Consider the following 24,207-nt stretch of genomic DNA (forward strand, 5'->3'; position numbering starts at 1 on the left):
TGACTAACTTCAAGATTATTTTGCATGTTGATTATACGTGACGACAAAGGGTGTTCAGGATCAGGCAAGATTGGAATAACTATTTAAATAGATTTGTTTTCCCGTATCATAGGGAGCTGTATGCCTTGCGCTAGTTGTGGATGGCTGTTTATCAAAAGGTAACCTCATCACATCAACTTTTACTGGCAAATCATATGAAGTAAAGGAACTTGGTATTTTAACTCCAAATGAGATTCCTGTAAGCAGAATGTGAGTATACATGATAATTACTTGTTATAAACATTTTGACCTTGGTCAAAGTATTCTTAAATCTGATTTCATTATTCTGTAATTAATGTCACTATTTCCTGGCCAGTATCACTGTTTGTAGTTGATACTGTCATAGTTACTGCCCAAGAATAAACGGACTGTCTTTCTTGCAGGAGACCTGTGACAAACTGTATTTTTTAAAATCCTTTCGAAATGTGATCTTTCTTAATTTATTTCCATGACCTCTTAAAGCCTTTCCATCTCTAATTAGATCTCTTCTATCAATGCAATCTATCCCCTTTAGTGACCTGAACAATATAATCATGTCACCTCTTTCTCTTCAATCTTTCAAAGTTGGTAGACCCATTCCTTTTAGTCTCTCCTCATATGGTTTATCTACCAGGGTGGGGACCAGTTTGGTTTCTGCCCATTACTACTGTCCTCATGTATCTTTCCTTCAAAAAATCTTTCTTCCATTCTAGTGGTTTGCCTCTCAGGCCTCCAACATACTCCAATTTCTACATAAATTAATTGTGAAGTACTTATCAAGATATTTGATCTATTGGTCTTTCACAATCCTTTCACATAATTTCACTATTCTGCTGGTCAGTGATACTGGCCTAATTCAGTGGTGTCTCCTTATCTTCTACTTGTCTAAAAGATGTGAAGAAATACAGTTTTCCACATGTGGAATAGCTTAGGAAGTGATATAGCCCAAGCTGAAACAATACATGAGTTCAAATCTAAATGCAATAATTGGAAGCGGATGTAGATCAAGTTCAATCTGTACATGAATTTGAGACAAGGCATGATAGAAAATTAGAGAATAGGAGATGGGACCTAACGATCATTGCTCCTTTTGTATATACTACAATTAGGAAAATACATATATATACCAATGGCTTTTTCCCCCTTACAAGGGAGGTAGCCAAAAACAAAGGCATAAAATCCACTCCCACCCATACCATCCTCACATACTCCACTCCCATTCACCCCACTTCCCTCCCTTTTATCTTGGCTCCTCCTGGGTGACCGGTCATCCTTGCATCTTGTTTACTGCCCTGGGTCAGAAGCAATGTAGCAAGACACATAACATCCAGAGCAAGGCCACTTCATTTAATTGGTGACCCCCCCTCTCTGTCCCCTCATGCAGAGAAAGAGAAGACAGGAAGAAATCCCTTCGGGCTGCATCAAAATATCATTCACACATACTCTCTCTTGTCATCAGCCCCCACCCACACCCTTCCATGCATCTAGCATCATACAGTTAAGTAAATATACTTTTTTTTTTCCCTCCTATTTAGATGTGCAGGACAAGTTGGATATTTCATGGCAAACATTAGATCCACAAAAGAAGCCCAAGTTGGAGACACGTTCTTTTTGAAAGGAACAAATGTAAATCCAGTTTCAGGAGTCCATCCACCAAAACCCATGGTAAGAAGTTATGTCCTTTTCATGTCAAGTATGTCTAATTCTGAATGAATCACAATGGCAAAAGCCGACAAGACTGTGAGAATAAACACCTTGTGAAATCGAAACCTTTATTGGTACTACGTTTCGCTTGTTACAGCTGTAACAAGCGAAACGTAGTACCAATAAAGGTTTCGATCTCACAAGGTGTTTATTCTCACATGTCTAATTCTATGGGTAGTAATATTTATACTGTAAAATAGAATGCTCTGTTAACCCCTTCACTCCAGGGCAAAATCTCATGGGCAGCATTAGCTGCCAGACGTGCGATGTTGCGTCATAATACTCGCATTATAGAAAATAAAGTCACCGCTGTATTGCTCGTTCTCTCTTTCACCCGTAAATTTTGATAACCATAGAAAATATGATGATACCAGTTTACAGAGTATGGGGATCACGCAGGTACAACTACATAGTAGTAAAGTGGTTAAACTTGCCTAACCTCTCCCTTACTGAATGGTAGTTGTTTTGTTGTAGCCAACATGAAATTATTTTAAGCTATATAGAACCCCCTTCATTAGTGAAGGGTTTAATGTAAGGCATTGGTGTCTTGTTACATCCTCTGTGTTGAAAGGGAGTTGGGAAATAGGGTTGATGAAAGAGTATTGGGATGGTTTGGACACATGGAAAGAATGAGTGAAGAAAGACTAGTAAAAGAGGTGTGGAAGGCAGAGGTGGAAGGAGTGAACATGAGGGGTCGACCTAGGACGAGATGGATGGATGGGGTAAAAGGGGCATTGGGAAAGAGGGGAATGTCAGTTGAGGAAGGACAGGAGAGGATGAAGATAGGGGTGAATGGAGAAAGGTTGTGTATGGATGATGCTGTGATGCATGAGGGGCAGTGGGTGGGGGATGGGGGTGAGGGAGTATGTGTGAGAAATAAATTGACACAACCCAAAGGGATTCCTTCCTGTCTTCTCCTTTTCTGCATGAGGGGACAGAGAGGGGGTGGGTCGCCGATTTAATGAAGCAACCTTGCTTTGGATGTGCTGTGTCTCGTGACATGGCTTCTGACTCAGGGCAGTGGGCGAGATGCAGGGATGACCCGTCACCCAGGAAGTGCCAAGATAAGAGGGAGTGAAGAGGGTGGAGGGGAGTGGAGTATGTTAGGGATGGAATGGGTGGGAGTGGTTTTTATGCCTTTCTTTTTTGGCTACCTCCCTTATAAGGGGGAAAAGCCTTTGGTATATGTATGCACAAATAGGTTCATATAACTAGGTAAGTATTTCCTTATTTCTCACTCTATTCATCCTTGTAGCCAGCACCATACTTCTTGGACACTTTATCTCAAACTCACTGGCTCACCAACTGGCTCACCTTCCACTTCCCTCTAGTCTTTAACCATTTCTAATCTTCTGCCCATCACCCTCACCTCTACCTCCTATAGCACCACATCATGTACACATTGAACAACCATGGCAACAACACACTCCTGGCGCAGTCCCACCTTCACATCAAACCACTCACTCTCTCCATTCCCACATTCCCACCCCTAACATAATCTCTTCTACTCATGTGAAAGATCTTGACTGCCCTTAACAGCTATCCCCCAATCCCATATATCTGCAATACCTTCCATTGTGATTTCCTGTCTACCCTATCATAAGCCCTCTCTAAATCCATAAAGGCCCAAAAAAGCATCCTTACTTTTTGTCAAAAACTTCTCATGTCTGCCTCACCACAAAAAATATCCATGCACCCTCCGTCTCTCCTAAACCCACACTGTTCCTCAACAATTACCCCCTCTGTTCCTCTCTTAATCCTCTCAGTTAATCTTCCCATGTGACTTTCCAACTAGACTCAACAAATTGATCCCCCTAAAACTACTACATTCACATTTGTCCCCTTTTCCTTTGTAAAATGGAATGATACAAGTACTCCTCCCATCCTGTGGCAAACTTCCCTTCTGCAGGCACACATTAAACAACCTCACCAGCCAATCCACTGTAACAGTTCTTCCCTTTGTCAGAAACTTCATGACACCCAACCAACCTAGGTGTCTTACCAGCTGTAATAATTTTCAATGCTCATTGCACCTCATCTTTTCATATATCCTTGTCTCCTCCCATCACAGTCCTTTTCCTAGCACTTCCCACTGCTACGAATCTCTCTCTAACGTCCTCCACATTCGACAACTTTCTGAAATACTTTACACATCTTTCCCTTACAAGAACCATACTATCATACTTACATTCAGGACACCATCCACTGTAAGACAGTATCGACACAGAAATGAACTGGCTATAGAATCAAGCTGCCCTTGATGCAACCAGAGAACACTGAACACTTTATTCTACATTGTCCCACACTGATTATCCCCAGACTACAATACTTCTTCTTTGAGTAACTTGGGGCCCCCTGTGGTGGCTGTCACTGGTTACTTGGGAGGAACTAGCACTTCTCTTAGCGTTTCTACACTCATTCTTTCCATACGAGGTGGTTTAGATATATGGAAAGAGTAGGAAAAAAAGGGCTAAAAGTGTGGAAAGCAGAAGTAGATTAAGTGAACTTGAAATGAAGATCAAGAATGAAGTGGATGTATGAGTTAAGGTCTCCTGTCGGCATGCTCCGCCTTTGTAATCCTTTGTAAAGGGGCATTGGATACAAGAGGAATATCAAGCAAAGAAGAGAGAGTGCAAAAGATAAGAGTGAATGAATAATGGATGAAGAAGTAATATAGCTCAAAGGAATCTTCTTTTCTGCTCTTTTGATTTTTTCAGTGGTGTGGGGGTTGCCATATGAAGCAGTGGGGGTAAACCAACCTTGGCTGTTAGACCCTGATTTGGAGGTGCTATGTCTCACATTGTTGCCTTTGACCAAAGTGATGTAACGGGGTACAGGAATAGGTGTTGGGTGGACGTATGTTTGTTTTGCCCAACCCCCTTATAAGGGTGATAAGGACCATTAGTATGTATGCATACATAGGGAGAATATTTTGTTTTTGAGTAAAGAAAGCCTACAAACAGTACAGAGAACCTTCAAAGTAATAAAATTTATTTTGCATTTTTTTTATTTTTTTTATTAGTACATGCACTTTTAAGTTGCATGCAATGAAACATGCAGATTTTTTGCTAATCATGTTTGTTTTACATGCAGGTTTATGCTGGAGTTTACCCATTGGATCAGGGTGAATATCCTGCACTTAGTTCTGCTATAGGACGTCTAACACTCAATGACTCTAGTGTGTCCATCAGCAAAGAGAGCAGGTGAGCCAATATATATATATATATATATATATATATATATATATATATATATATATATATATATATATATATATATATATATATATATATATATATATATATTTTAGATTTTCAAATTTTTCAAAACTTTGTTCAATTTTCCAAATTTTGTCATCCAGGAGGAGGGAAGAGGGTGGAGGGGAGTGGAGTATGATAGGGATGGAATGGATGGGAGTGGTTTTTATTCCTTTGTTTTTTGGCTACCTCCCTTGTAAGGGGGAAAAAAGCCTTTGGTATGTATGTTAAAAATATAGTCACACAGTATAAAATGTCATGGATTAGCTTGTATTATTCTTTGAAAGTGCAATTCAGTGATGTTATACCATTCCTCTGTTGAATATATTTTTATTTTTTGTTGAAGGGTGGGTTGCCAAATTTATGAAGCGGCCTTGCTGTGGATGTGCTGTGTCTTGCGACACTGCTTCTGACCCTGGGCAGTGGACCGGATGCAGGGATGACCCATCATCCAGGAGGTGCCAAGATAGGAGGGAGGGAGGAGGGTGGAGGGGAGTGGAATATATGGGAAATGAAATGGGTGGGAGTGATTTCTATGGCTTTTTCTTTTTGGCTACCCCCCCCGTGTAAGGGGGAAAAAGCCTTTGGTATATGTTTGAAGTGTACATGTTAATTCTTCTTCTGTCTACATACATATACATATACCAGGGCTTTTTCCCCCTTACAAGGTAGGTAGCCAAAAAGGAAAAGGCATAAAATCATTCCCACCCATTCCATCCCTGAATACACTCCATACCCCTTCCACCCTCCCTCTTATCTTAGCACCTCCTGGATGACGGGTCATCCCTGCACCTTGTCCACTGCCCTGGGTCAGAAGCAGTGTCGCAAGACACAGCACATCCACAGCAAGGCCGCTTCATAAAATCGGCAACCCCCCCTTTCCGTCCCCCCATGCATAAAAGGAGAAGACGGGGAGAAATCCCTTTGGGCTGAAGTGTACATGTTAATTCTTCTTCTGTCTACTTGTCTAATTTCAAATCATTTTTGTTCAGTCCAGCACTTGGACAGGGTTGGCATTTAGGCTTTCTCGGACTGCTGCATATGGAAGTCTTCAACCAAAGACTGGAACAGGAGTACGGTGCTCAGGTGGTGGTGACGACTCCCAGCGTGCCTTACAAGGTCTGTCATTTTAAAGTACATACATACATATACCAAAGGCTTTTTCTCCCTTACAAGGGAGGTAGTCAAAAAACAAAGTCATAAAAACCATTCCCACCCATTCCATCCCTAATACACTCCACTCCCCTCCATCCTCTACCCACCCTCTTATCTTGGCACCTTGACTAGTGATGGCGTTTTCATAGTCTATTTTAAAGTATTATTATTTTTTCCCCATTGATGTCCATGAGTTGAAGTAATCATGTTTAGTTTAGTTTTTCTTTTTGGCTACCCCCCCATCAAAGGGGGGAAAAGCCTTTGGTATATGTATGTATGTATGTATGTATGTTTAGTTTTGGTACACATATCTTTTGATATTGAAAGAAAGATTATGCAGTTTTGGTGTTTATGGTAAAATGTGCTTCATAGGTCCTCATAAAAGGAGAAAAAGCAAGAAGAGAGTATGGTGGAGCAGAGATTTTAGTAAACAATCCAGTTAAATGGCCAGACCCTCTCATCATCAGCGATGTACAAGAACCAATGGTTATTGGAACCATAATTACTCCAGGTGGGATTGTTATTGTAGTTTCACTTGACCTTTTTTTTTTTTTTTTTTTGTATTTACCTAGTTGTATCTTGTGGGAAGGGGAGCTATGCTCGTGTTGTCCCGCCATTGTATCTCGCAGTGTCTAGTTTGTTTTTAAACTCATGAATGGTTTTTGCGCATACTATTTCATTATCCAGTTTGTTCCAAGTGTCCAAAACTCTATGTGGAAAACTGTTTTTCTTCAGTTCTCTTCTATAGCTATGTTTTTTTATTTTCTTACCATGTCCTCTTGTGTTTCTTTTGTCCCAGTTAAGTAAGTTCTCTCTATAAAGTATCTCTGTGCCTTTCATGATTCTGTAGATGGTCAATAGGTCACCTCTCTCTCTTCTTTGCTCCAGTGTCGGTAATTCCAGTTTAGCCAATCTCTCCTCGTATGATAGGTTTGCAAGTGCAGGTGCCATTTTTGTAGCTGCTCTTTGGATTCTTTCTATTCTTTTTGGTACTGGGGGACCACAATGTCGCAGAATGTATGTGCAGAATTTTATGTAAACGAACTGGAAGCCCTCTCCTACTGCTAAAAGTGAGTGGTTGATCAAAGTACACACACTTGCACAAAAAATAAAGATCCATTCAGCCACTTCTCTCATCTTAGCAACCTTGGAGATGAAGAGTCATCCCATCCACAGCTGAAATAATTAACAAGTTTCCAGTCACTTTTCACTGAGGAGAATAATTGTAGAAAAAATGGCGAGGTTGGGAATGTTGATTTAAAAGGTATAAACATTGAAGTGAAGAAAGCTTACGAGTCAATCCATTGCCCCAGTTCTCTTTTGTAGGTGATCTATGACTCCCAAGAAATCAGCTCAGTCATTAGTCACCCCATAGATTACTCACTGAAAAGATTTTGTTTTGCACTTTGGAAAGAGCAGCATAGGGCAGCATAATGTAAAGTCCTCCGTCTTCTGTGTAACAGTTTCATCTAGGGCAATCAGTGCCTGTCTGCTGGCCAGTTCTGTATTGTTACCGATTTAGTGTGAGATGGTGATCTGAATTCAGGCATATCAGTACCAGTACAATTCATCTTGGAAGTGGCTGCCTTTCTTGGTTGTTGTTGTTGTTGTCGTTCCCTAGACTGTACCTTTCTTGGTTGATTTCAGGGGTAGTTTGGTGAAGTATGAAAAATAGTTGATTTATGGAGCACTTGTTTTGTGACATCAATATATATGCAGTTAAGTTTGGCCATATTGTCAGGATAATGGAGGCTTGTTCACTTTCAGTCTCAGCTCCCTGTCAGAGATCTATTTGTCAATCGGGTGGGCCTGGTCTTCCATCCATCTGTGTTCAACATTAGTTCCCCTCTTCTTAACTCTTCCAGGATTGGCATATAATTTCTTGATATATTCTCCTTGATGCAATCATCTCTTGCATGGCTATGACACTGCTCCATACATCAAAACAGGTATATGCACTCAATTTTTTTTTTTTTTTTTAGTATCTAAAAAGATGTTAGTTTCTTTCAGTAAGAGATAGAGAGCAGCTGGATGAGTTTTTGGTGTACTGAATAATTTGATCCATTATTCCATATTTGAAATATACTGTTTCCGTATGGTCTACTGGAGAATATTAAAGTGGCTTCATGGATGAAGAAATGATGAAAAAACTTAGAAATCCTGATCCATCCAAGACTGGAATATATATCAGGCTGGCCACAGAAACAAAGTGCTTTTAATCGAACTGCCAAACAGAACACACATAGCACCTCATTCTACAATGCCCCACACTAACAGTCCTTAGATAACACAATATCTCTTCTTGAGTGACTTAGGGGCCTGCCTCGTTATCATTGCTGGCTACCACCATAAAGCCACGGGTTTCCTGCAAAAGACACCGGGGAACTGATCTATGACAAAGATCTCCATGTTCTTTTCTATTTCCTCTGTGTGTTGTAGCCAGTTTGCTTTTTTTGTAGTTTACGAAAATTCTGTTATATGTAAGCTATATTTTGCTTTCTATTTTATGGTGATATGTTTTGGGTGGCAATGGTGTGAGGGGGGTCATGCACAATATCCCCTGTTATTTAGATGTGGAGAGAGGGTAACTACATTTTTGTGTCTGAGGAAGTTGGTAGTTGGTTATGTTAAGAGGTTGTCTGGTGGGGTAGCTGCTGGAATTTATGTTTAGGTTGGGTTGTTGTTCAAGTATTTTGTTTGGTCTCAAGTTTGCTGTTTTCGTGTTTATCCAAACTGGATGATGTGCATTCATGTTACCTGCCAGTATGTGGTTTGTTAGTCAATTGGGAAGTCGGAGTTAAGGGGTGCAGTGCCAGGTAGCTGATATGGTGAGTAATGTGACATTATTAGTTGTTTTCTATATCACTGTGAAGCAGTAAACTTTTTTCACCCATAATAGTTCATAATAAAAGTTTAATATTTTCATAGCTTAATAAAGTTCATACTCAATGTTATATTCCACAAGAAATGTAATAACAAAAACCTATGATGTGTAAATATATATATATAATCTTCTTACACCAGATATATACCTTGGACCTGTGATGCGGCTATGTCAAGATTGTAGGAGTGTTCAGCAAGACATGCAGAACCTTGACAGTAGTCGAGTACTGATTCAGTACAAAATGCCTTTGAACGAAATTATTGTGAATTTTTTTGATCAACTGAAATGTCACACATCAGGATATGCGTCCTTTGATTATGAAGAAATTGGATATGAATCATCATATCTTGAAAAGGTAATTAGTTAGGAGATAGGGTTGATGAAGGAGTATTGGGATGGTTTGGACACATGGAAAGAATGAGGGAAGAAAGATTAGTAAAAGAGGTATGGAAGGCAGAGTTGGAAAGAGTGAACCTGAGGGGGCAAGCAAGGACGAGATTGATGTATGGGGTAAAAGGGGCATTGGGAAAGAGGGGAATGTCTGTTGAGGAAGGAAGGGAGAAGACATTAGAAAGGGGTGAGTGGAAAATGGTTGAGTATGGATGATGCTATGATGCATGGAAGGGAGTGGGTGGGGCTTGGGGGGTAAGGGAGTAAGTGTGAATATTTTGATGCATCCTGAAGGAATTTCTCCCTGTCTTCTCTTTTTCTGCATGAGAGGATGGAAAGGGGGGCCGCTGATTAAATGAAGTGGCTTTGCTGTGGATGAGATGCAGGGATGACCTGTAATCAAAGAGGAGCCGAAATATGAGTAGAGTATGTGGGGATGGTATGAGTGGGAGTGGATTTTATGCATTTGTTTTTTTGCTACCTCCCATGTAAAGGGGGGAAAAGCTGTTAGTATGTATGTGTGTAGATAAATTTAAGTCTTAGAATTTTTGTAAACTTTTAATTTTCTCTAGAGTATACAAATATGTTATAGTGTGATAACAAATGACTTGAACTAAAGCAATATTCATTTGTTTGAGCCAGAGACCCTCCAAGAAGGAAAAAATAAATAAATTAAATAAATAAATAAATTCAGAGGGTCTGCTGGTGGTATGGAACACATTCTCTCGCCCTCCCCCCCTTTACGATGTAAAATAGGCTTCGTAATGCAACATTTCATTAACCGACAGGAGCTATAGGCATATAACCCTGTTGGTTATTGAGGTATTCCTGTATTTATACTTAATACGATTTATTATTACCCTTTATATTCTTTTATATATTTTCTTGCTGTGGATGTGCTGTGTCTTGCGACACTGCTTCTGACCCAGGGCAGTGGACAAGGTGCAGGGATGACCCGTCATTCAGGAGGTGCTAAGATAAGAGGAAGGATGGAGGGGTGTGGAGTGTATTCAGGGATGGAATGGGTGGGAATGATTTTATGCCTTTTTCTTTTTGGCTACCCCCCTTGTAAGGGGGAAAAAGCCTTGGTATATGTATGTATATATTTTCTTTTATTTTCACCAATGTTACAACCCCTATTTATTTCACTTCTCTTTCAGATGAGCATCTTATTGAATGGAAGTGTAGTCGAAGAGTTGTCAGTCATAGTTCATGCTAGCCGTGCACGAGCAGTGGGTAAACGAATGTGTGCAAAATTGAAGGACGCAATACCAAGGCAGATGTTCCAGGTAATTTTCAGTTGGAAAATTATTAGGTGTAAAGTTAAAGGAGACAATACCTAGGTAATTTTCAGTTATCTTTAGCATCATGAGAGGAAAAATAATTTCTGTACGTAACTTCTCGCTGAGTGGGTTAGGGCGTTGTTATTTGTGGCGAAGGTCGAGGGGGTGGTAGTTCGAATCCTGCCACCGGTGAAGTTGGACCAAAGGCATGGTTCATTAAATTCCATGCTGCAAAGTTTTCTGTGAGGGGCACCATCCTAGCCTTGAGATAGGAGGGAGTTTGTGACGTTAAACCATATCAACTTCTCACTTCCATATTCATAATTGTTATTTATCACATATTTAATTCCCACTGCTGTCATCCTTATTTCACTGAATCACAACATTCACCCCCCACCCTTACATGTTATTTTTTCCACTCATTGCCAGGATTTATAGTATGCTGCTCTCTTTTCTCTCACAAATATTACTGATCAAAACACATTCATACTACCACTTCTCATGATTAACCACTTCCATACAGTGACGCATACGTAGGCGTCATGAGGAGAAAGTGGGTACGCGATGATGCCGATGTCAGCATCTTGATTATATTTATTGTAGTTGTACCTATGTAACCTCCATTCTCTCTAAACTGGCTTCATCATATTTTCTATGATTATCAAAATTCACGGGTGAAAGAGAACAAACGATTGAGCACTGACTTTATTTTTTATAATGCGATTATTATGACGCAACATCGCACGTCGGGCAGCTAATGCTGCCAGACGTGCGATGTGCCCCGGAGTGAAGAGGTTAAGGATCATTTGGACAGGGAACCAGTATTAACTTTAAGATTTTTGTGTGTTTAAGAAAGATTGAACATTTTTAGAAGCTCTGCCAAGGGATTTGAGCCCTGACCTGTGCATGCATAATTACGTAGCTGAGTTGCAAGCGTCTTGGCTTCGTGATTATGCACACACAGGTTAGGGTTCGAATCCCTTGGCAGAGCCTTTAAGATCTTTTCACAAATTTTCTTTGTAACAAATTCCCTTTCAGGTGATGATGCTTACCTCATGCTATCAGTCCCTTTTAATTGGGTCTTATATTAAGAAAAGAATATATGAGTGATATTGGTAATCACATCAACCCCAAAACATAGATTAATTACAAGTGTATTATTTTACAGATTGCCATTCAAGCTGCAGTTAGAGGGAAAATTTTAGCACGGGAAAACATCAAGCCATTACGCAAAGATGTAGCAGCCAAATTAGTATGTAAATTTGTTTTGTTTTGTAGTTTTTTAGTAGAGTTCTTTAGCACAAATGATAAGCAAAGCCAATATTAAAAAGATATGTACTTATATACATATATATGTGCATGTTTTATGTGTATTTCCTATGCATACCATAAAAGGTGTCTAAGTGAGGCAGAATACTGGGACTAGCTGTCCTGTTGTTTATATGTTCTTTCTACAAAAAATAAAACCATACGAGGATCTAGGAAGAGGCTTCCAACCAGAACCATTAAATGGGTCATGAAATGTGTGTGGTTGGGGTACAAATGAGAGTAAAAGAGAAGTTTATGAGAAGGAAGATGGATGTGTTAGTGTAAAGTGAAATTAAGATGAAAGGGAAAGGGGAACATAAGAACATAAGAAATAAAGGAGACTGCAAAAGACCATAAGGCCTACACTAGGCAGCTCCGTATCCATCACCACCTGTCATCCCCATCCATATGTGAGTTTAGGATTGGGAGTGTGGTGGGAATGATTAGGGAGTGAGGGAGGAAAGGAATGGCTCTGCTGGTAAGTGATGAGATTGGAAAATAGAGTGGGAAGTGTCTTCAGAGTTAGTGTGGAGGAAGGTGATGGGTGATATGGGTTTTTATGAGTGCATATGGACCTCATAGTGAGAAAAGTGAACAGGAAAGTGAGGCTCTCTGGATAGATTTAAATGTGCGATTAGAGAGTTTTGGGAGGACTGTGAATATATAGTATAGAGAGTCATCCTTACACGGTAATTCTCTATCCGGTAAATTCACAGTTATGGTATTTGGAAATTACTACCCTCGATTCTATTTATGGTAACAAAATTCACAGATACAGTATCTGCTAGATATTTTGAAGAGGAAAGAGCAGGGAGAAGGTACGTCTGCCATATCCTATTATTACATGTTATAATGGGTTCGGTATACGGTAATTTCAATTTGCGGTAAGGTTTTCAGGAACGCATATGTACCATATAATGAGGACTTACTGTAGTAGAGTAGGAGATGAAGCAATAGATGGAGTAGTAGAGAGGTTTTGGGTACCTGGTAAGAATCATAGTGGAGAGACTTGTTAGAGGTGCAAGATGGGCAAGATGCAGGGATGACCCGTCATTCAGGAGGAGCCAAGATAAGTGGGAGGGAGGGGGTGAATGGGAGTGGAGTATGTGGGGATGGAATGGGTGGGAGTGGATTTTGTGTCTTTGGTTTTTGGCTACCTCCCTTGAACGGGGGAAAAAGCCTTTGGTATATTTATGTACATTTCTCCCACATCACCATTTGTTACCTATTAGGAGATATTGTTCATGTCACCCAACTACAAGGCAAAATACAGTGCTATATTTTAACCTCTTCAAGAGAGAAACAAGAGGACACACAAAGAAACTAAAGAGTTACAGAAGAGACCTGAAAAAGAACAGTTTCCCACACAGGGTAATTGACGTCTGGAACAAATTGAACAGTGAAACAGTTAATGCCAGAAATATACACAAATTCAAAAGCAAACTAGATGTAGAGAGATACAAAAACGGGTCAACACGAGCATAGCTCCAGTCCCGTAAAATACAACTAGGTAAATACATCAGGTTGCCTGATGTATGATGATGCATCACAATATGCTCATTACTAAATATAAAGCTACTGTTGTTATACTCATTCCCTTTTATCCTGATTAAATATAACGTTGCTGAAAAGGTGATCAACATGTTCACTGAATACGAGGGTCACTCAGCTACAACAAAATGAATATAATCAGGAAGCTGATCCTGGCATCCTTGTATATCCCACTTGCAGCTCATGACACACATAGACATCATTGTATTCAAGGTTAAATACTTACACTCCTATAAGACATTTGAAGATATGTATATACATATTTCTGTACATGTGTATGTTTTTGTTTTGTTAAATGTAATTAATACTCAGATATTGTTTATATTTTTCTTACAGTATGGAGGTGACATTACAAGGAGAATGAAACTCCTAAAATATCAAAGTGACGGTAAAAAAAGAATGAAGATGATTGGCAACATAGAGGTTCCAAGGAACACATTTATAAGTATTCTAAAAAAGTAAATTAGGTGAGATGATATTGGAGATGTGTCTAGAAAGGGAGATGATACTAAACACAGTGTTTAAGCATAAGTATACATGGGAAAGGGTGGTGTGATAAACAGTGACTGAAAGGGCATCAGTGTCAGTGCAATCTATCCCCTTTAGTGACCTGAATTTTGGTTTGATATGAAATTTCCATTTGAAGGGCAAAGTATATGTAGAAGCATCATGGCCTGTGTTAACCCCTTCGTTACCGACCTGTCAACCTTACGTAAACAAAAGTTTCAAGCCGTCCCACGAATCGCTGGAACCTTATGTTTGTAAACATAGAAACTTGCCACCACGTGGGTAGAAATAACCCAGAAACCGAGGCCTTGAGAGCCCTCAATACACACAGCTTATAACTGTGACACGTGCGTGTCACAGGGAGCACGCTCGGTTCCTGGCGGGTGCACTCAGCCGTGACACGCAGGTGTCACAAAACACACATCCGGTACTCAAGGGGTTAAATCTTTAACTTGGATTAACACTTTTGCCATATTTCTTGACGTCTTTTGGGAGCCAATAAAAAAGGGAGGGACGGGTGGTGAATGAGAGTGGAGTATGTAGGGATGAAATGGGTGGGAGTGGATTTATGCCGTTGACTTTGGCTACCTCCCTTGTAAGGGGTAAAGAGCCATTGGTATATGTTTATATGTTAAGGTCAAAGTAGCAAATTTCAATAGTCTTTTTAAAAGAATCCATAACACTCTTACTCTTGCAAAGGATGATATGGCACATCTGCATAACAAATCAGCAAGAGCTTGTTCATTTGAAATAGAAGATATTGTTTACATCCTCAACCACATCCCCACCCCAAAACTCTCACCTAAATTCACTGGACCTTTATGTATCATTGGGCAAGAGTCTAATAATGAAGTCAAATTACTCAGGTTGCATGATTTTACAGACCATATTGCACAAAGATCATATCAAGAGTTCCTTGTGGCCTCGACATAGAGAACGTTCTATCATCAGTTAGCACTATCTCCACTATAAAGGACCATCACAGATCCTCTCAACTTTCCCCTACTCCTCTCCCGTTACATTTGCAGTCAAGCCATCCCTTTATAAGGTTGCACCTTGCTTAGGTGAATGGAAATAGTATCTACTTCAACATGTTTTTAAGATTAAGTCCATTTTATTTTGATATTAGTATTATCCTGTTATGCATACATACATATATATACCAAGGCTTTTTCCCCCTTACAAGGGAGGTAGCCAAAAAGGAAAAGGCATAAAATCATTCCCACCCATTCCATCCCTGAATACACTCCACACCCCTCCACCCTCCCTCTTATCTTAGCACCTCCTGGATGACGGGTCATCCCTGCACCTTGTCCACTGCTCTGTTATGCAGTTGCTCAAATCCACATGTAACTACATAATAGGTTAATTTCATATGTTCTTTGTTCATTAAGATTTGCTGAGGACAGCAGTGGTAGTTGTGCCAAGCATCTGTTGCGAGACAGTACCTTTATGTCTTTATACTTACCCTTGAGTTATGAAGTCTATACTTTTGTGTGCTCATGGTACAAAGTGGTACATGGTGATAAGCTCCAACGGACGCAGATTGTGTGATCTGACCTCTGGCCACCTGCTCTAGAATCCTGACCTCCAAGCTCACAGAGATAACCAACAAAAGCTTCATCATAACCATAATGTACATTTCTATTTCGATAATGATTTTCATGTAGATGTGTATGTAAATTTACTGGGTGGTTACATTCATCCATATTGTACATAAGATAAACATAAGGAACATGTAAATATAGATTGTAATGATGTGTTGGCAACCGTCACACATCTTATTTGTTGCTCCTGAGGTAGCAGGCAACAGACTAGGCCCGACTTACGAGCCGACAAGTTGAACAAATTAAAGAGAAACCCACATAAGCGTTTATCTTCACACCTCCAACTAATGTAGTCCTTAACCTAGATGCATCTGTATGGAAAGCTGTATTCACATCCTTTAGACACTTGGCCTTTCTTAATTTGTTCTCAAGACCTCTTAAAATCCTCCCATCTTTAATCAGATCTCTTCTGTCAATGCGATCTACCCTCTTTAGTGACCAAACACTGTAATCACGTCACCTCTTTCTCTTCGATCTTTCAAAGTTGACAGACTCACTACTTTTAGTCTCTCCTCGTGTGGTTTATCTGCCAGGCTGGGAACCAATTTGGTTACTGCCCTTTATATTCTCTTGATCTTGCTTATATCCTTCACTCTGTGTGGGGACCATACTGATGATATGGTTTAACGTCACAAACTCCCCCCTACCAGAAGGCTAGGGCAGTGCCCCTCACAGAGGGCTTTAGGAAACTTGCTGGCTGAGCGGGTTAGGGCGCCATTACTTGCGGCACAGGTCGAGGGGATGATAGTTCGAATCCTGCCACCTGTGAAGTTGAACCAAGGCCATGATTCATTAAATTCCATGCTACAAAGCCCTCTGGGGACCATACTACTGACATATATTTTGGTCTTAGGCGAATCAGGGTTTCAGCGAATTCTTTCATCATCTCTTCATGTAGTGATACGCCACTTTAATATTCTGCAGTAGTATGTAGGTCTCTCCCACAATCCTGATGATATGGATGTCGGATGACAAGTCTTTTATGAACACTCCAAAACCTTTCTCTGCTTTTGTAATGGGTTCACTTTCCAGGGAATAGTTTTAAATATGGTCTTTTGCCACTTTTGTCCATTTCCAGTAACTTTATCTTATTTCTTTATTGAACTTCATTTCCCATTCTCGGCTCTGTGCAAAAATGGTGTCCAAATCTTTTTGCAGTAGTCTACCATCGTCCTTGTTTTTTCCACTCAATTTTTGCATCATCTGCAAACATGTTGGCATAGCTTGTTCCTTCTGTCATGTCACTGCCAAGAAACGTTAGTGGTGCAAGCACTGAACCTTGTGGAACTCCACTAATTACTGTTCTCCATCATATCTTATCCATTGCCAGTGTAATGTATCTTTCCTTATTTTTTATTTTTTTTTTCATTCTAGTAGATTGCTTCTCAGTCCTCCAACTTGCTCCAATTTCCACATACGTTGACTGTGAGATACTTTATCAAATGCCTTTTCTAGGTTGAGGTATACATAGTCAACCCACCCTTCTCTTGCACATCAATCACTCTCAAATAACATTTTGAAAGGTTCAACACGCGTGACCTAAATCTGAAGCCAAACTGTCATTGGAACAACTATCTTGGAGATAAACATTATTTGTATCTCATTACCAATGTTCATTCCTTCCATTGGTTTCAGTTATGTACTGTGTGGAAATTCAGTGTCTTAAATACTTTGCAAAGCATCTGAAAAGAGGTTTTACTTTCACAACAAATGCAAATGACCTCATGCCTACTTACCGAGTCCTGAATAAACTGCGCTCCAAAGCAGTGGGAGCACAGTCCAAACAGATGATGGCAACATAGTGTCAGGCATGGAGTGTAGCCACTTAACAGAGTACTTTCAGCAGCAGTTGCTCATGGGTGATCCTCCAAGCAGCTTCCCCTCCATGGTATTCAGATGGCGGTTGCTGATCCACTAAGAGACAAGTCTCCATCCTCTCTGACAGTTAAAAGTGGCTGCTCATGGGTTGCATACAGTACTGTCTATTGTCTGGCAATCCAGTACCATTCCCTTAGACTGGAAAGGGGTCTAGGGAATAACAACTGGTTGGATCCTAGTGCTTCTTGTTCTTGTGGAGTGCCTCCTGTGTGAGATTTAGCAGGGGTTTCTTGAGCCCATGTTGATCTCAAGAAGGCATTTGCCTCTGCACATTGTGTAGTGCTCTGGGATTTGTGGATCCATGGGAATCTTGCAAGGATTACAGAGTTGATGTCTGGTTTATACTCTAGGACAGAGGGTGCTGTAAAATATAAAGGAGGTATGGCTAGCTTTCCTGTTGATTCAAGAGTGAGACAAGAGTGCATCCTTGACCCAATGCTCTTTGCACCTGTATGGACTGGATATTGAACAGAGTTGTAGGGTTACTGAGAGACACAGTTCAATCTGTTCATGCATGTGGCAGGGACAGTCTTGGAAATCTTCGCATACTTTGATAGTGTAATGCATAACAGTGGTGTCATGTCAGGAAGTGCTTCAGAGGATTAGCATTGCACATGGTGTTATGGACTTGATCATACTAAGTATATGGCATTGTTGATATTTATACAGAACTAAGATCAATTGTGCTCCTTGTCTTGCAATAAGGCTGAGAGACAAGGACAATAAATGCTGACTTGGAAGAGGCATCTCTATGTCTTTGGTACCAAGTACCTTCAGAGAATCTTGGAGTATAGCTGGAATGATTTTGTAGCAAACCAGAGGTTGTACTGTGAGACTCAATCTAGGCAAGTTACCGACATGAATGTCAACTCCAGCTATATGCACATGTGGTATATTTCCCTGATGTTGACCTCACAGAGTTGTCTCCGTAAGAGATAACCCTTAATATACGAGATGAAGCGGACTCCCACAGAATTCATGGAGCAAGTTGAATGAACCTGTTGAAAGTTGTTTGGAGCAGGATTGGTGACTGCATGGGAGCTTGCTTAGAGAGCCCATGGGGATTGGCATGAGCATGTGAGTGATGATGACAAAGCTGGAGAGACTTCCCAACTTAGGTTTGGGGAAGCTATGTTTATAGCACTTTTATTAGTCCCTTTCCTCATGTGGGGCGAGCAGAGGAGATCCTACATAGGGCTACTTGGCAGCCAAGCTGTGCTATTCCCCTTCCTTACACAGGGTTACCACTCTGTCTACACCACCTGGATTGTAACAAGACCTTCCATAGATCACCATCTTGCACCATTGTGGGAGGACTTATTGTTGTTAGTAAATGGAAGAGATGGTGACAGAAAATACAGTTAATCTCATTCACTGCCTTACTCTTGGCAACTCCTACGTGGGAACAAGTCCCGAGGAGCACCACCTGGAGATGGTGGGGCAGCAGTTGGTCCTTCCTTTTCCAAGTTTCCAGTCCCTGAGACATGCTTTGAGGTCCTGCTAACCTGTTCTTAGGGTGGAGATAAGGTAGAGTTACAAGATCTCAAAATAAAATTCGTGACAGGTACTCGATACCTGTGCCCTTCATGAGGTATCATTTCGTTTTCCTTCAGCGTGCATCTGAATCCTAATTTGAAGTTTTGCAAACTTTTTCTTGAGGCAGAGAGGGCTGCAAGTACCTGAAACAGGATTCATAAAAGAAAAAGGAGAAGAAACTCGCCCCCTGATTACATGAAAAGAGAGACTGAATTTTTTCCAGATGGTTGAGAGGTATAAGATGTTGCAGCTTGATGTAGGTGTCATAATGTCACTTTATATTGTTTGGCTCATATTTTACAAAAGGTGTTCTTCATTATATTTCATTGATCCAATTTACTTCAATTACAAGATGTTAATTTTTCCTATATACTAATTTTCCAGAAGCTAGTAAATTATGCAACTCCTACTGTAAGGCAAAGGAAAGACCATATGTACTGCAAAAATGAAAGGATTTATGCCTTTTGTACATACATTACACAAATACAAAAAAGAATGACCATTTTGTACACAATACCATTTACAAACAGAGTGATATTAACATGATTTTTTTTAGGAGAAATACCTTGAAGTCTACCAAGGAAATGAAGGAGAAAAATGGAACTCTCCTTACATGACAGCTGAGAGGATTTTACACTACCTATGCAAAAACTATGATTACTATGTACAATATAAATAATGAAGAAATATAAACATAATAACTATGAAGTAATAAGAATTAGAATTTAAGTATTAATTCCAGTTTGTTAAACTAATAGGGTGAAGGGTAAACTCTGGTAACTTGACAAGGAAAGCCACAGCGATACCAAAGCCTAACAAGAGTTCATATCCAAACTGTTTAAAAATAAGTACACACACAATTAATTAATTATCAATCAGTCAATAATAATAAAGTATCATTATCATTAAAATTATCATATTAATGGAAAAAAATAATAATAAAAAGTAAAATAAAAAAATAAATAAATTAAAATATCTTTGGCATCACTGTGAGCTATAGTTGAAAGAGTACTAATGAAATAATAAGAGAAGGGTGAAAATATGTCAATAGTTGAAGTAACTCAAATGTTATGACAATCTGCTAAGATTACAGCATTCATCAACATTTATTTGATATCTGTTCAGATTAAAATGTACATCCACACACTATTAGTATAATCTATAATCCTTTTCTAAAAATGTAGTTATCTCAGCCGCTGTTGTGTCAAAATCAAATATAAATAGTTTAAGCTGGATGGAAATGCATACTTCTTCTATCCAATCTTTGCATGAACATGTGACACGCAATGGCATCAGGCTGTTGGGAAAATTTAGGTTCAGGGTGTAAAGAAATTACACAGAACAACTAAAGGACAATGAAGTAAGCACACAAACTGAGAGTACAAACTTGAGAGAGAGAGAGAGAGAGAGAGAGAGAGAGAGAAAACATATAATAGATCAATTTCTCATAGGCTACTCTGAAAAAGACAACAAGTAAATATCTATTGAAAGCAATGCAAAGGCTGAGAGCTAATAACAGATTAAGTTTTTGGACAAAGCAGCACTGTTTGAAGACACCTATAGGGAAGGCTGCTGCTGCGGGACTAATCTGGGCTAACAAAAAACAACAAATAAATAAATAAAATAAAACAGGGCTTGTGTACAAAGAAAGGAGTGAAATTCTTTTTTTTTTGTCAAGACCTTGAGATTTGATTTAACATGTCAATGAACAATTAGCTCCATTTAGCAAAGCAGCAAAGGTGCACTACAATGTGGACTGACACTCTTGTGACTGGATGCAGATCTTGCATGTGATCAACCAGGCATGCTTACTTTCCGATGCCCTGTATGAGCACAGCTTCTCTCCTTACCTTTAGTAATGTCAACTTTGATTATCTACAAAAAATATAAAGGTTAGGGAATGTATTATGATGAAATATTTGTGGAGTCTTACATACAATGATGACAATGAAGAGTCTGATAGTACACTAGTGGCCTTTGTGAGGGGGTACTGTGGCCGGTAAAACACAAAAGGTCAATCTCACAGTACATTGCCAGTAGATCCAGTATACTGTCAAATCAGCATACTCCTGTACACTGTAGAAATCAGTATACTGTACACCAAGTTTGTCAATACAGACCCAAAAGTCCTGTGCACCACACTCATGCTCCACACCATAGGAGGTTAAGGTAAAGTCTCTCTTTAAGGGATTGCTGCTTGTTTGCCCATGGGGCTCACCCTTTTCCCAAACTACGTAGAATTTAATACGTCTTATCTCTAGCATCTTTAAAAATGGCTTGAAAAAGATATTGCCATTAAAGCATAACTTGCAAACCACACAATATTTACAACAGCGTAGAACATGCTCGGGAAACATTACATTGGTAAATTGTACACAGAAAGCGTATCAGAATGAATGTGATCCTTACAGAAAGGAAAGAGACATCTGATTCTTGGAACACTGTAGCAAGATTTGAGAAGTACAATCAAGGACTACCTTGGACAATTATGAATGACACTTACATTGCAATTCAGAGTATTCAGGTACAAATCATTATTCTTAGCATGGCTTGGCAACCCTTCACTACACTATTGCTGTTGCTCTGGCCTCAAGTCAAGCCATTCACTTTTGTCAATTAACTACCATGTCTACAGTACATACAATAATCACATGGCACATAAATTAGAAGATGCTTGTGCTCAAACTGCTCTTTAACAATGAGCAGGCCATTGACACTATAAAATACTGTAAAATAAGAAAAGGAACATTAAACCTATATTTACCATAAAGTGTCTGACTCGGACTCAGTTGGAGAAGCAGAGCAACACCGAAATGATGAAGAGAATAAATCCCAAGGTCCGCTGGTTGCATGAAAATACTCTTACAAACCAGGGCTGGGATTCAAAGCCGGTGTTACTTGGCACGTTCAGACACCACTGCTCCACCTCCACCTGAGCCTCTCGTCGTGCGGCCAGATTTCCGGGTCGAGGCGGCCACCGTGGTGGAGGTGGTGGTGGTATTACTCATACTTGAGCTGTTCATACTAGTGCCACTGCCACTACTGGAACTATTACCTGCTATCCTCTTGCCTTCACCTCCGACACAACATGAACATTTCTTCTTTTTGGCATGATCTCTGGAAGAGGACCTACGGGTATGTACGCCAACACTGGAGTCATGAGTGTGTATGCTTGTGTTAGGTGGACTTTCGTCCCTACTGCTAACACTACTGTCCTGACTCGGATGGCGCCGCCGCCTACTTGCCGAGGCTGGAGAGTGTTGTGGTCCAGGTATGCCAACCCATTCACTACTGTAATTGCTGCTTGTGTCCGAAGTTCCGCTCGTGTGTCTTCCTCTTGGACGCACAGCCTGTGCGTCCTCGTCATGATGTTGAGCTAGTCCTTCATCCTGGAACATCTCCCCCTCACTACGACGCCCACTCCTCCTAGATCGTCCCCGCTTCACTTCGGACAGACTCTCCGAATCTGAACGACGCTTGGCACCTCTGGTTGACCTAGACCCTCCTTTGCTGGAAAGAAAGTCTTCCCCAATTTCTGTTTTTACTTCTAACTTTAGGGAGCCTTTTTCATCTTTCAATACTAACTCAGTTTTACTTTTATCATCAGATAAATTCAATTTCTTTTCGTCATCTTCTTCCCTCTTAATATCAATATCATTTTCAATTCTAATAACTTTAGTTTTATTTTTCCCTCCGGGACTTTTGATACTTGTCGAGCCGGAGGTGCCGTGACTGCGAAGGGCCCGCCCATGCTTTGCTTTGGTTTTAATGTCATTTTCTTCACTGCCATCATCTAAACCATTCTTTGCACCTCTCTGAACTTTAGTTTCCTTCTTTTCCCCTTTCTTTCTTTCCTGTGGACACCTTTGACTCCTGCGTGGTTCATCTTGGGAGTTGAGCACCTCCACCCCATTCCCTTTGCTTCTTTTACCACTACCGTTTGTTGTCAACAAGTCTTGTTTCCCTTGTTCACTGTGGCTCCTTGCACTCTTACTACCACCACCACCGCTGCTGGTACTACTGCTGCTGCTACCACTGCTATTGCTGCTGCTACTACTGTTGCTGCTGCTGCTGCTACTCCTACTGCTGGAACTACTACTGCTACTTTCATGTTTAGGTCCATTAGACCGGACACATGTCGTTGGCACATTTTCAAAGCGCCATGGAGTTTCCTCGGATACTTGAGGCTGTACCACCAAGGATGTCTGCAAACTTTGTGAAACACTTCTCACGCCTGTACCACTCATACTACTGTTGGACAATTCAAGATTGAGATTCTCATTCATAGCATCGCACCGGGTCGAGCTCACCGTATGATCCTGGTCAGCGTCACTCGCTTGCAGGTCTATTGTCACGTGAGATTTTGCTACACAGGCTGCGGCCTGCGTCCCTCTTAGGTCCTCACTCGTGCTCGATGACACACTCGCTCCATCCCCATCCATTGAGAAAAGACCACCGAAGCCACTAGAAGAATCACACAAAGAATCCTCACTATGGTTCACATCAAGAGGAATGTTGGCACTCAGTGCCTCATTCAATGACGGGGACTGGACCATTATTGAATCCGAAGAGCGAGGAGACCATGCCAGCAGTGGTCCAGCGGACACTAAGTCACTAAGAGCTGGAGACTGGGAACGCCCCACAACAAGTGGCAACCCTCCTGATTCTAAGCCATCCAGACTAAGCCCAGCGGCTGACTGATCAAGATAAACATCCCCAGAAGGTGAGGCAAGAGCATTAAGACCACTGTCACCCTCAAGACTAACAGACGTCCCTGCAAGTCCTGCACTCGCAGAAGCGGAGTCCGACGTGTAGATGGTAGACACGAGACCTGTGTTGAAGGCTTCCTCCGAACGTTGTCCCGAGTCGCTAAAATGAAGATCTTGACTTGTTGCTGGTGAGGAGTAGCTAGACCCACTCTGCTGACTTTGTGAAACAGCAGGTGAGAGTGCAGCTTCAGTCATGTAAGCATTCTGTAGTTGCTTTGTTAGAGTTGCTGGACTGGGTGGAATTTGCACTTCCTCAACACCTGTAAAAAATAGAAGTATTAGTACCTACTTCATAATCAAATTTAGAAGAAGAAGAAGAAGAAGAAAAAAAAAAATACAATTAAGGTCACTGACAAAAAA

General features: G+C 40.5%; 2 protein-coding genes across 12 annotated transcripts in view; one reads left to right on the forward strand and one right to left on the reverse strand.

Annotated features, from left to right (window-relative positions):
• waw (Translation factor waclaw) overlaps positions 1-20,497 on the forward strand; it is a 28,142-nt gene extending 7,645 nt beyond the window's left edge. For 2 of the 3 annotated variants that reach the window (XM_076213285.1, XM_076213284.1), the window contains exons 6-14: positions 113-249; positions 1,554-1,683; positions 4,816-4,925; positions 5,972-6,098; positions 6,507-6,645; positions 9,159-9,373; positions 10,569-10,697; positions 11,860-11,943; positions 13,887-20,497. In XM_076213285.1, coding sequence (XP_076069400.1) covers positions 113-249; positions 1,554-1,683; positions 4,816-4,925; positions 5,972-6,098; positions 6,507-6,645; positions 9,159-9,373; positions 10,569-10,697; positions 11,860-11,943; positions 13,887-14,012 — 1,197 coding nt within the window. In that variant the 3' untranslated portion in view covers positions 14,013-20,497. The remainder of the gene's footprint in view (positions 1-112; positions 250-1,553; positions 1,684-4,815; positions 4,926-5,971; positions 6,099-6,506; positions 6,646-9,158; positions 9,374-10,568; positions 10,698-11,859; positions 11,944-13,886) is intronic. The other variant, XR_012967803.1, reaches the window with a different exon arrangement.
• LOC143041425 (uncharacterized) overlaps positions 19,514-24,207 on the reverse strand; it is a 53,404-nt gene continuing 48,710 nt past the window's right edge. For all 9 annotated transcript variants that reach the window (XM_076213280.1, XM_076213277.1, XM_076213282.1 and 6 more), the window contains one exon: positions 19,514-24,107. In XM_076213280.1, coding sequence (XP_076069395.1) covers positions 21,973-24,107 — 2,135 coding nt within the window. In that variant the 3' untranslated portion in view covers positions 19,514-21,972. The remainder of the gene's footprint in view (positions 24,108-24,207) is intronic.

This window comes from Oratosquilla oratoria, chromosome 31 (assembly GCF_046742065.1).
Source record: "Oratosquilla oratoria isolate Oo_2021 chromosome 31, ASM4674206v1, whole genome shotgun sequence".
In the NCBI taxonomy this organism is placed as follows: Eukaryota; Metazoa; Arthropoda; class Malacostraca; order Stomatopoda; family Squillidae; genus Oratosquilla; species Oratosquilla oratoria.